Source organism: Salvelinus sp. IW2-2015, linkage group LG30 (assembly GCF_002910315.2).
Source record: "Salvelinus sp. IW2-2015 linkage group LG30, ASM291031v2, whole genome shotgun sequence".
NCBI classification, from domain to species: Eukaryota; Metazoa; Chordata; class Actinopteri; order Salmoniformes; family Salmonidae; genus Salvelinus; species Salvelinus sp. IW2-2015.
The window spans coordinates 11,823,645-11,837,275 of record NC_036869.1 but is presented as its reverse complement, the minus strand read 5'-3'; the positions used below and the strand labels follow the sequence as shown (position 1 = coordinate 11,837,275).

At 43.8% G+C, this 13,631-nt stretch overlaps 1 protein-coding gene across 1 annotated transcript in view; it reads right to left on the bottom strand.

The window, feature by feature from the left end:
• The window catches only part of LOC139023270 (trafficking protein particle complex subunit 9-like), a 130,436-nt gene extending 127,311 nt beyond the window's left edge, over positions 1-3,125 (bottom strand). The window contains exons 1-2 of the mRNA XM_070436030.1: positions 3,076-3,125; positions 2,587-2,697 (exon numbers count right to left, since the gene is read on the bottom strand). Coding sequence (XP_070292131.1) covers positions 2,587-2,697; positions 3,076-3,125 — 161 coding nt within the window. The remainder of the gene's footprint in view (positions 1-2,586; positions 2,698-3,075) is intronic.
• Positions 3,126-13,631: the final 10,506 nt, after the last annotated feature.

Sequence of the window (13,631 nt, the reverse complement as noted above, 5' to 3'; positions counted from 1 at the left end):
ACACACGCACGCGCACGCACACGCACACACACACACACGAGCAGCCGCGCACACACAACACACACACACACACACGAGCAGCCGCACACACACACACAGTCTTGTACAGCTAACCTTGTGGGGACATAGAATTCAGTCCCATTCAAAATCCTATTTTCCCTAACCCTAAACCTAACCCTAATCCTAACCCGTACTCTTACCCTAACCCTAACCCTAACCTTAACCCTAGCCCTAACCCTAACCAAAAACCTAAACTTTATCCTAACCCTAAACCTAACCCTAGCTCCTAACCCTAACCCTACAACTAACCCTAGCTCCTAACCTTAATATTTAACTTAATTCTAACCCTAACACATAATTCTAACCTTAACCCTAAACCCCCTAGAAATAGCATTTGACCTTGTGGGGACTAACAAAATGTCCCCAGTTGGTCAATTTTTACTTTGTTTACTATTCTTGTAGGGACTTCTGGTCCCCACAAGAATAGTTAAACACGTCCACACACACACACACACACACGAGCAGCCGCGCACACAACACACACACACACACGCACGAGCAGCCGCGCACACACACACACACACACACACACACACACACACACACACACACACACACCACACACTCACACACACACACACACACACGCAGGCGCACTCAAGTTGTATTTCTGCAAATAAAGATTTCCAAGGTAACTTTAAACATATACAATAGCACTATTTAAACAGATTGAGTGTTTTTTGTTAATAACGCAAAAAAACGAGAGAAAAAATGTGACAATTATAGAAACAAACAAAAATCAAAGACGTTGATAATAAACTGTATTAAATATAATACGTACCATTTACCTTCATATATTATAGAAACCAAGGCTTCAGTTCACTGAGAGTGTTCTCCTGTTCTAATGTATTGAAGCTCAGGCAGGATTCAGAGCTCTGTGTCTCCACTGTGCTGTAAACACCAGCGATTAAAAATGAACTGCTGACCTGCCTGTAACCGGCTCACATGCACACTTTGAATTAAAAGTCTTTAAAAGACAGCCCGACCTCTGACAAAGACCTCTCCGAAGGCAGTGGGTTCATCATGTCTAACGTGTTATTGCTGTACCATAGACAGGAGAACAGGGCGGTCCAAAGTCTTACTGTCACTTTCCTGGAAAAGTTAGGAGACTTCCCCCCTCTATCTTTTCAGAGATGGAGAGGGGAAGGGAGAGAGGTTTCAGAGGTGGAGAGGGGAAAGGGAAAGGGAGAGGAAGCGACAGTGTCGGAATAATCCCATGTCAAGACGTACAGCAGCTCTCAATGTAAACAAATGTCCGACATGTCTTCATCAACGCAGAATGAATGTGCGTTGAGAGATACAGCTAGCTACTGATTCAGCCCCCGCTTAGTGTTCAAAGTCAACAGGATTATCTTGTCTCATACTAAACTCCAGTGACATGAGCAGCTCCATAGACATATTTWGAAAGTTTAGGTTATCTAGTAAAGGAGGATGTTAAAGGCATAGTTCACTCAAATCACAAAATTATGAATTGGTTTCTTTACCCTGTAAGCAGTCTATGGCCAAATTAAGACAGCAGTGATAATCGTGATTTGATTAGTTCACCTTGTCTATAGACCTCTCACAGGGTAAGGAAACCAATGTCATTTTGAACATTTGGGTGAACTACCCCTTTAAAGGGCGGCTCCAGAGGCTGTCGTTATTGACCCCCAGTAAAACACCCCAGAGCGGGATGTCAATAATGGACCTAACTACCATGGTTAGGTCAACAAGACAGAGTTGACCCGTCGGCACTAATCCATACTTAGCCATTACAGTCTCATTAACCCAACTACAGCTATTAGAACGCTGTTTAAAGCACCTGAAGACAGAAGATACACTGCAGGCTATATGTAGGCTATATATGTCACATGATACACACACACAACATGGGCTTGGTCACAGTATACACAGTGTACAAAACATTCAGAACACTTTCCTAATATTGAGTTGCACCCCGCCCTTTTTGCCCCCAGAACAGCCTCAATTCGCCAGGCCATGGACTCCACAAGGTGCAGAAACCATTCCACAGGGATGCTGGCCCATGTTGACTCCAATGCTTCCCACAATTGTGTCAAGTTGGCTGGATGTCCTTTGGGTGGTGGACCATTCTTGATACACACGGGAAACTGTTGAGTGTGAAAAACCCAGCAACGTTGCAGTTCTTGACACAAACCGGTGCGCCTGGCACCTACTACCATACCCCATTCAAAGGCACATAAATATTTTGTCTTGCCCATTCACTCTGAATGGCACACATACAACATCCATGTCTCATCAATAAGGGACATCAATAAGGGACCATAGGTTTCACCTGGATTCACCTAGTCAAAGAGCAGGTTTTCCTAATGTTTTGTACACTCAGTGTATATCGTTCACTCACATGACTCTGACTGGTTGGATTTGAGTTTGTGTTCATATACGTTCGTTCATTTACGCGCTCATGTTCAAAACAGAAGCCTGGCCCACAATGTGTGTACATTTAATACATGGAATGGACTGTTATCCACTGGCTCCCTGTGAATGTGCAGGTTAAAGGTCACATACCTCTGACACTCTGAGGGGTGCAGCACCAGGTCCTGGTTGTTGTTGGCACTGACCGTCAGCTCATGTTCTGTTGAGTTGAACACGTCCAGCAGCAGGTGGCACTGACGGGTTCTGGGGAGAAAGGTACAACCGGGTTAGAACCACACACACACACACACACACAGACACACACAAATGATGGGTACTGGGGAGAGAGAGAGAGCAATGTTTTTAACCAGAAGTAATACAACATCCAGCGTGTAATTGTGAATGAGTGTCATGCCCACTCTCTTCAAATAGGAAAGAGAAACAGAACAGAACACACAAGCCAGTACAGTAGCTACTGTACACAGACACAGAACACTAGAATACACTGTTAAATTGATATTAACTTGATTAATTATTTACTGATATACCCAAGATAAAATTGAAAGGTCAGTTCAGTGTTCACTTAGCAACACCGAGGGTATCAGTCAGTCTCCCGGCTGGATACTTGMTGAAAAGGTTCACTTGTAAAACATTTCTACGCCGGCTACAGAGCCACCGTCTGCGATGTGCATGTTGCAACATTATACACGTCGCCCAGATGACTTCCTGATAGTTTTCGCTATTAAGCTACTGCTGTGGTGAGGGTTTTCACAGCCCTGTTCTACGGTATGTCGCTCTCTCCTGATTGGCTAAGCTGCTGTGTCGGTGCTTCCTGATTGATGGTCCAGCTAAACTGTGGGGAGGATAAATCAGTTGTCTCCCCCCCCTCTCTCTTTTGGTACAACCGTCTACTGGGTTAATCATGTCCTCCAGCAGAGACAAAGAGACAGTTGGAGAAACATGGACGCTCCTGCTTGAAATGTGGTATTTTAATTACTCTGACACTTTATTAGGGGGCCGGGACAAACTCTGATGAAATCTCCATTAACTCTGGGATTTAAGAGGAGGGAGGAAAAAAGTAGAGTGGAAGGGCTGAGGACATGGTGTCTCTCTCTCTAAGAGGAGGGAGGGAAGCAGTTAGACGGGACGGCCGAGGGTAAAGCGGTCCTTTACAGGTTTGTGGTCTGGAAAGTAGGTGAGCCAGCAGTCTTCCTACACCTTGCCTACAGTACATGGGTGATAGAATAGATTTTTGAGATCAGTTGCGTTTTGAGTACCTCCGTATGTACTATGGACTACAGTACATACACTGAGTGTACAAACATAATCTTTCCATGACAGACTGACCAGGTGAATCCAGGTGAAAGCTAAGGATCCCTTGTTGATGTCTCCTGTTAAATCCACTTCAAATCAGTGTAGATGAAGAGGAGAAGACCAGTTTGAAAAAAAAGGGATATTTTTTAAGCCTCGAGACAATAGAGACCTGAATTGTGACGGTGAATAGGCCAGACAAAACATTTAAGTCCCTTTGAAAGGGGTATGCTATTTGGTGCCAGGCGCACCGGTTTGAGTGTGTCAAGAACTGCAACGCTGCTGTTTTTTTWACGCTCAACAGTTTCCTGTGTGTATCAAGAATAGTCCACCCGCCCAAGGACATCCAGCCAACTTGACACAACTGTGGGAAGCATTGGAGTCGACATGGGCCAGCTTCTCCGTGGAATGCTTGCAACACCTTGAAGACTCCATGCCCCAAAGAATTGCGTCTGTTCTGAGGGCAAAACGGGGGAGTACAACTCAATATTAGGAAGGTGTTCTAAATGTTTTGTACACTCAGTGTACACTATTTTAATTTCAGAGAAAATATAGGACCATTCTTAAAACTATTTATTTTTCCAAGGAATGATGTCTTTTACCTGTTTTGTGGAAAAATAAGAAAAAGAGAATGTGTAAGACAGATTTAGACAGGCTTGGAGAGGAGAAACAGATCGAGACAGGCTGGAGAGGAGAAACAGATCGAGACAGGCTGGAGAGGAGAAACAGATCGAGACAGGCTGGAGAGGAGAAACAGACCGAGACAGGCTGGAGAGGAGAAACAGACCGAGACAGGCTGGAGAGGAGAAACAGACCGAGACAGGCTTGGAGAGGAGAAACAGATCGAGCGGCTTGGAAGGAAGAACAGATCGAGGACAGGCGGTAAGGCGAGAGGAGAGGGACAGGCTGGAGAGGAGAAACAGACATACAGAGACAGGCTGGAGGGAGAAACAGACATACAGAGACAGGCTGGAGAGAGAAACAGACTCAGAGACAGCTGGGAGGAGAACAGACATACAGAGACAGGCTGGAGAAGAGAAACAGACAGACAGGCTGGAGAGGGAGAGGAGAAACAGACATACAGAGACAGGCTGGAGCAGGAAGAAACAGACAGACATGCTGGAGAGGAGAAACAGAGGACAGGCTGGAGAGGAGAAACATACATACAGAGACAGGCTGGAGAGGAGAAACATACATACAGAGACAGGCTGGAGAGGAGAAACAGACATACAGAGACAGCTGAGAGCGGAAGAGAAACAGAGACAGGCTGGAGAGGAGAAAACATACATACAGAGGACAGGCTGGAGAGGAGAAACAGACATACAGAGACAGGCTGGAGAGGAGAAACAGACATACAGAGACAGGCTGGAGAGGAGAAAACAGACATACAGAGACAGGCTGGAGAGGAGAAAAAACATACAGAGAAGGCTGGAGAGGGAGAAACAGACATACAGAGACAGGCTGGAGAGGAGAAACAGACATACAGAGACAGGCTGGAGAGAGAGAAACAGACCAGACAGGCTGGAGAGGAGAAACAGACAGGACAGGCTGGAGAGGAGAAAGAGACAGACAGGCTGGAGAGGAGAAACAGAACAGAACAGGCTGGAGAGGAGAAACAGACATACAGAGACAGGCTGGAGAGGAGAACAGACAGAGCAGGGCTGGAGAGAAAACAGCAACAAGAACAGGCTGGAGAGGAGAAACAGACATACAGAGACAGGCTGGAGAGTTGAAGAAACAGACAGAGACAGGCTGGAGAGAGAAAACAGACAGAGACAGGGCTGGAGAGGAGAAACAGACAACAGAGACAGGCTGGAGAGGAGAAACAGACATATCAGAGACAGGCTGGAGAGGAGAAACAGACATACAAGAGACAGGCTGGAGAGGAGAAACAGAGGACAGGCTGGAGAGAGAAACAGACAGAGACAGGCTGGAGAGGGAGAAACAGACAGAGACAGGCTGGAGATGAGAAACAGACAGAGACAGGCTGGAGTGAGAAACAGACAGAGAGGCTGGAGTTGAGAAACAGAAACAGAGACAGGCGGAGAGTTGAGAACAGACAGAGACAGGCTGGAGAGGAGAAACACAGACATACAGAAGACAGGCTGAGAGGAGAAAGAGACATACAGAGACAGGCTGGAAGAGGAGAAACAGAGACAGGCTGGAGAGGAGAAACAGACATACAGAGACAGGCTGGAGGGAGAAACAGAGACAGGCTGAGAGGAGAAACAGACAGAGACATGCTGGAGAGGAGAAACAGACAGAGACAGGCTGGAGAGAGAAACAGACAGAGACAGCTGGAGTTGAGAAACAGACAGAGACAGGCTGGAGTTGAGAAACAGACAGAGACAGGCTGGAGTGAGAAACAGACAGAGACAGGCTGAGGAGGAGAAACAGACAGAGACAGGCTGGAGAGGAGAAACAGACAGAGACAGGCTGGAGAGGGAATGGAGCAATACCACCTACAAAAGCTAGGAAACTGGCCCTGATGAAAGGACAATACCTTTGATGTTGTGATGTTAGGACAGGACAGGAATGGAAAGTGCTCCTTAATGTGTTTTCATTATGTAACGTGTGTGTTTGAATGTTCACACGCAACACCCTCCACCCTCCCACAAACACCACCAGGTAACGAATGTCTCCCATTCTGGACAGCGCTATGTCACGCTGACGAATGCGCCGTGAGATCAGCCATTCACCGTTAATGGTTGGTGGAGAGGCCTCCCATCCCGTCGGAGAGAATAACTTACCAAACTTGGCAACCCATTCACCAAACCTGCCTGGCCACGGTAGCTCATCACTTCTTTAGAGCCACCACTGACAGCCAAATTAGCTTTTAAACAGATGGACATGCAAATCATCTGACTGGCTGTCTCCCAAACAAATCCACACCTGCAAACCCCTATGGATGAGACCACTTCTGCCACCGTCACTCCTTCAGACAGCTTATTGGTATTCAGACAGTCTCATCTGAAAACAGCAACACACAGGTGGCCTAGCTAGCCGAGTACTGTGGAGGTTGGTGTGGCTGCCATCACCAAAATGGCTGCCATCACACGATAGAAAAATCATCTCACTGGGCAGAAGAAGGAGGCAGCGAGAAAGTGGAGAAGCAGCTCAACGACTGGTCAATCCTCAGGATCCACGATCAATATGTGCTGATTCCACAGCGGCTCCTCTGCACAATATGTTGACAATACGCCCTCAGCTCTCCTATACACTCCCACGTGAATAAATATACTTAATTATGCTTGGCTGGTTGGATTTAGAGTGCTGCCAATGTGTTGCTATTTTTAGAGTGTGTGTGTGTGTGTGTGGTGTTGTGTGTGTGTGTGTGTGTGTGTGTGTGGTGTGTGTGTGTGTGTGTGTGTGTGTGTGTGTGTGTGTGTGTGTGTGTGTGTGTGTGTGTGTGTGTTGTGTGTGGAGAGAGAGAGCTGTGGGGAACAGCAGCAGTAGGAAGGCTGGGCTACTAACAACAGGTTTAGACTGAAGACTGAATCATGTCCTGGTAACATGGAACATCTGTGCGTGTGTTTGTGCTCGTGTGTGTGTCTGACAGTATGGAACATTATGGAACATTATGTCAGATAACAGACCCCAGCTGCTGTATGCAGTACCGGTACGGTTCCAACAGGTTTCTATCATGAATGAATCATTGACTATTTCACACATAGGTAGGGAGGCACAAAGATACAGTCAGGTCATAATTATTGGCACCTATTATAAAGACGCACAAAAAAGACTGTATAAAATGAATCCAAATACTGAGCTATATTGCATGCAAAAAAAGAACTGAAAATGATATTATTTTATACTAATACAATCGCTCAGAGAAAGAGATTTTGTCCAACAAGTAACACAAAAAAATCTAAAAAAGATATTGGTCAAAGTTATTGGCACCCCTGTTTTCAATTCACCAGCACCCTCCCCTTGCGAGAATAATGACACTGAGCCTTTTTCTAAAATGTTTTATGAGATTGGAGAACACATGAGGGATGTTAGCTCTTTTGAGATTTGGTTATTACTTTTTTTTTTTTTTTTACCTCAGTATTTTTATTTATTTTAGATCATTTTCTGCTCATCATTATCAAGGGTGCCAATAATTTCAGATGTGACTGTATTACATATATACACTGAACAAAAATATAAACGCAACATGCAACAATTTCAACGATTTTACTGAGTTACAGTTCATATATGTAAATCAGTCAAATTAAATACATTAATTAGGCCCTAATCTATGGATTTCACATGACTGTGCAGCGGTGCAGCTGTTGGTGGGCCTCGACGGGAACTTGGGAGACAGGCCCACCCACTGGGGAGACAGGCCCAGCCAATCCGAATGACTTTTCCTCCACAAAAAGGCTTTATTACAGACATAAATACTCCTCAGTTTCATCAGCGGTCCGGGTGGCTGGTCTCAGATCATCCCACTGCTGAAGAAGCCGGACGATGGAATGTCATTTCTCTTTGCTTATTTGAGCTGTTCTTGCCATAATATGGACTTGGTCTTTTACCAAATAGGGCTATCTTCTGTATACCACCCCTACCTTGTCACAACACAACTGATTGGCTCAAAAGCAATTAAGGAAAGAAATTCCACAAATTAACTTTTAACAAGCACACATGTTAAATGAAATGCATTCCAGGTAAATTCCATTCTATTCCATCGTGAAATTGGTTGAGAGAATGCGAAGAGTGTGCAAAGCTGTCATCAAGGCAAAGGGTGCTACTTTAAAGAAACAGATTTTTACACTTTTTTGGTTACTACATGATTATGGTTTTCCATAGTTTTGATGTCTTCACTATTATTTTACAATGTAGAAAATAGTAAAAATAAAGAAAAACCTGGAATGAGTAGGTGTGTCCAAACTTTTGACTGGTACTGTGATAAACACATACAGTTGAAGTCAGAAGTTTACATACACCTTAGCCAAATACATTTAAACTCAGTTTTTCACAATTCCTGACATTTAATCCTAGTAAAAATGCCCTGTTTTAGGTCAGCTAGGATTACCACTTTATTTTAAGAATGTGAAATGTCAGAATAATAGTAGAGAGAGATTTATTTCTGCTTATTTTTCTTTCATCACATCCCAGCGGGTCAGAAGTTTACATACACTTCAATTAGTATTTGGTAGCATTGCCTTTAAATTGTTTAACTTGGGTCAAACGTTTTGGGTAGCATTCCACAAGCTTCCCACAATAAATTGGGTGAAGTTTGGCCCATTCCTCCTGACAGAGCTGGTGTAACTAAGTCAGGTTTTGTAGGCCTCCTTGCTCGCACACACTTTTTCAGTTCTGCCCACAAATTTTCTAAAGGATTGATCCACATAATTTTCCTGCCCTTATGATACCATCTATTTATTTTGTGAAGTTGCACCAGTCCCTCCGCAGCAAAGCACACATGATGCTGCCACCCCAGTGCTTCACGGTTGCGGATGGTGTCCTTCGCTTGCAAGCCTCCCCTTTTTCCTCCAAAAAGTACAATCTTTGTCCCATGCTGCAGTTGCAAACCGTAGTCTGGCTTTTTTATGGCAGTTTGGAGCAGTGGATCTCTTCCTTGCTGAGCCGCGCCTTTCATGTTATGTTGATATAGGACTTCGTGTTTACTGTGCACTATAGATACTTTTGTACCTGTTTCCTCGCAGCATCTTCACAAGGTCCTTTGCTGCTGTTCTGGGATTGATTTGCACTTTTCCCACCAAAGTACGTTGATCTGTAGGAGACAGAACGCCGTCTCCTTCCTGAGCCGTTATGACGGCTGCGTGGTCCATGGTGTTTAACTTGGCGTAATATTGTTTGTACAGAATGAACGTGGTACCTTCAGGAGTTTGGAAATGCTCCAAGGATGAACCAGACTAGTGGAGTCTACCATTTGTCTTGGCTGATTTTCTTTTGATTTTCCCATGATGTCAAGCAGAAAGGTACTGAGTTTGAAGTAGGGCCTTGAAATACATCCCACAGTACACCTTCAACTGACACAAATTATATTAAATTTAGTTTATCAGAAGCTTCTAAAGCCATGACATAATTTTCTGGAATTTCCAAGCTGTTTAAAGGCACAGTCAACTTAGTGTATGTAAACTTCTGACCACTGAATTGTGATACAGTGAACTACAAATGAAATAATCTGGTCTGTAAACAAATGTTCGAAAAATTACTTGTGTCATGCACAAAGTAGATGTCCTAACCGACATGCCAAAACTATAGTTTGTTAACCTGATGAGACAGAGGGCGCTGTTTTCACTTTGGGGGAAAATCGTGCCCAATTTAAACGGCCTCGTACTCAATTCTTGCTCGTACAATATGCCATATATTATTTACTATTGGATAGAAAACACTCTCTAGTTTCTAAAAACCGTTTGAATTGTCTGTGGGTAAAACAGAACTAATTTGGCAGCACACTTTCTGACCAGGAAGTGGAAAGTCTGAAATCGATGTTTCTGTTCAAGGACCTGCCTATAAATGGGCATGATAACGTAGACTATACGTGCACGTCATACACCTTCCCTAGATGTCAAGAGAAGTGAGAGAAGAAATTAGTTGATTATCTCGGTCTGAAGATGGAAAGAAACACTCTTGAACGACGTGTCCTCCATTTCTGTTTTCTGCAAGGCGCATGGAGGGACCTGTTATTGCCTTCTGAAAAAACTGTCGTTATAGGCGAATACTATCTCCGGCTTTGATTTATATTAGATGACATTCACCAATATCATCGTTAAAGTATGTTCTTTCAATATAGTTTTATTAGATAATTGAAATTTTTTCCGGACTTTAGGCGTGTTGCTTTGTCTGCATGTGTTCAGAGATAGCTTCGCGCCACTTGGCCAGCCTGTGGCTTGCTAATTCAAAGGAAACGAACGTTCTAATACCAAACAAAGACGGTTCTAGGACAAAGGACCCCTTTGTACAACATTCTGAATGGAAGACCACCAAAAGTAGAACCATTTTGTGGATGCTAGCTACATATATCTGTCGAACTGATGTACTAGTAGCTTTGCGCCATTTTGCGGCATTCCCTTACCAATAACTACAGCTCTCTATGTCGTAATGAGATCTATTTTTAGGAATTCGAACACTGCGATTGCATTAAGAAACTAATGGATTATCGTTTCCTATACAACATTATTTTTGTGTAATGGTTTATGAATAGCTATTTGGGCAGAATAGGTGAGAGTTCTAATAGAAATATCCGCACATTCTGGGAAAAAGATGCTACGTTAGCACATGTATACCAGCTGATTTTCAGCTTCTAAATATGCACATTCTTCGCAACAAAACATAAGTGTATGTTTATAACCTGATGTATAGGGACTGTCATCTGAGGAAGGTTTATGAAGGTTTAGTGAAATTTTAAAGCTTTTGCTGTTTTTCGCTAACGCTAACGGGCCTATTTGCTATCGCTAACGTGCCTTGATGAATGAATGCGTAGTGTGGTAGCTATCTTAGGAGCTAATATAATATTGCTATTGGGTTTTCCGGTAAAACACTTAAAAAAAATCGAAATGATGGGCGGATTCACAAGATGTTTGTCTTTAATTGCTGCTACACCAGCGATTTTTCAGAAAATGGTTCTTATGATGAGTCATTCGATGTAATTCACGTTGTCTCTTATAATTACCTCTGGCTGCTTCGGTCTATTTTGCACGGTCTAGCTGTGATGGTAGCTGCAATGTAAAACTGATTTATACCTTTCCAAATATGCACATTTTTCGAACAAAACATCGATTTATTGTGTAACATGTTATAGGACTGTCATCTGATGAAGTTGTTTCTAGGTTAGTTTGGTTGGATCTTGGTTAGTTATGTTGGTTTTGTGCATGCTACCTGTGCTGTGAAAAATGTCTGTCTTTTTTTGTATTTGGTGGTGAGCTAACATAAATATACGTGGTGTTTTCGCTGTAAAACATTTTAAAAATCGGACATGTTGGCTGGATTCACAAGATGTGTATCTTTCATTTGCTGTATTGGACTTGTTAATGTGTGAAAGTTAAATATTTCTAAAAAATATTTTTTTTATTTCGCGCTCTGGCTTTTCAGTGGAATGTGGGAGGAGTTCCGCTAGCGGAACCCCAGAGTCAGACAGGTTAACAAGAAATGTGTGGTGGTTGAAAAATGAGTTTTAATGACACCAACCTAAGTGTATGTAAAATTCCGACTTCAACTGTACGCACGCACGCACGCACGCACGCACGCACGCACGCACGCACGCACGCACACACACTACAAAACATTAGGAACATCTGCTCTTTCCATGACATAAACTGACCAGGTGACTCCAGCTGAAAGCTATGATCCCTTATTGAGGTCACTTGTTAAATCCACTTCAATCAGTATAGATGAAGGGGAGGTCTGATGAATCCTGGTTCCAGCTGTTTTACGCTGATGGGAGGACTAGGGTATGGAGAAAACCACTAGTACATGCATCTATCATTCCGCGTGTCAACATTGCAGGCTGGTGGTGGTGGTGTGATGGTGTGGGGCATGTTTTCATGGCAAACATTGTCTGTTTTTGATAAAAGTGGAGCAACGTTTGAATGCCACGGGGTATCTGAACATCATTGCTAATCAGGTGCATTCCTTCATGGCAGCAGTGTATCCATCTGCAAATAGATTTTTTCTGAAGGATAATGCCCCATGCCACAAGGCTAGGAATGCCTAGGAATGGTTCCACAAATATCAGACACAGTGAATTCAGTTTACTGCAGTGGCCTGCCCAGTCACCAGATCTCAATCCAATTGAGCATCTGTGGGAGGAAATGGAACGAGCTATTCGGAGTATAGATCCACTARCAGCCAACTTGACACAAGTGCGGGAAGCATTGGGGTCAACATGGGCCAGCATCCCTGTGGAACACTTTTGACACCTTGTCGAGTCCATGCCCCAACGAATTGAGGCTGTACTGAGGGCAAAAGTGGGTGTCACACAAAATTATGAAGGTGTTCTTAATGTTTTTACACTCATAAATATATATATAAATATATGAGAGAGACAGAGAGAGGGAGGGAGAGAGAGAGAGAATGTTAACATATGGTTCCCATGCCAATAAAGCCCCTTGAATTGAATTGAGAGGGACCGAGACAGAGAGAGAGAGAGAGAGAGAGAGAGAGAGAGAGAGAGAGAGAGAGAGAGAGAGAGAGAGATAGCGGTAAACAAGCAGATGCACACGTTGATTTTCCAAGACTGTTGCCCCAATGTAGCCCGGTGATACCCAGGGCTCGCTGACCGATTCTTCTAATGTTTTTGCCAATTCATTAATGTAGATGTTAATAAATGTTCGAGCTTATTGGCAGCCCTGTTTCACTCCACGTCCCTGAGAGTAAAGAAGGCTGTTGCTTGTTGCCATTTTTAACCGCACCATTTGTTTTTAGTGTACATTGGATAAGCATATGTTTTCCCTCCACCTTTCTATTAGTTTATAAAAAAGACCTTCGTGCCAAAATTGAATCAAATGCTTTGCTTGAATCTGACAAACACGAGCTAGAGCTTTTGCCTTTGTTTTGGGTTAACTTGTTTATCAATTAGAGTGTGGGAGGTGTAAATGTGGTCTGTTGTACGATAATGTTTAGAAAATGCCAATCTGGCTTCTGCTCAGGACGTCTTTCTCTCTCTTTCTCTGTCTCTTTCTCCTCTCTCTCTCGTCTCTCTCTCTGTCGCGGTCGTCTCGCCTGCTCTCTCGTCTCTGGTCTGCCTCTCTCTTGGTCTCTCTCTCTGGTGTGTCCTCCTCTCTCTGTGTTCTCTCTCTCGTCGTGGGTGTCTCTTCTCTCTCATCATGGTCTCTCGGTGTGCGCTGCGGGGGGCGTCGGTGTTGTCAATCTCTCTCTGTTGCGCCCCAATCTCTAAGTCTCTCTGTGTGTCATCTCATCTCATCTCGTTCTCTCGT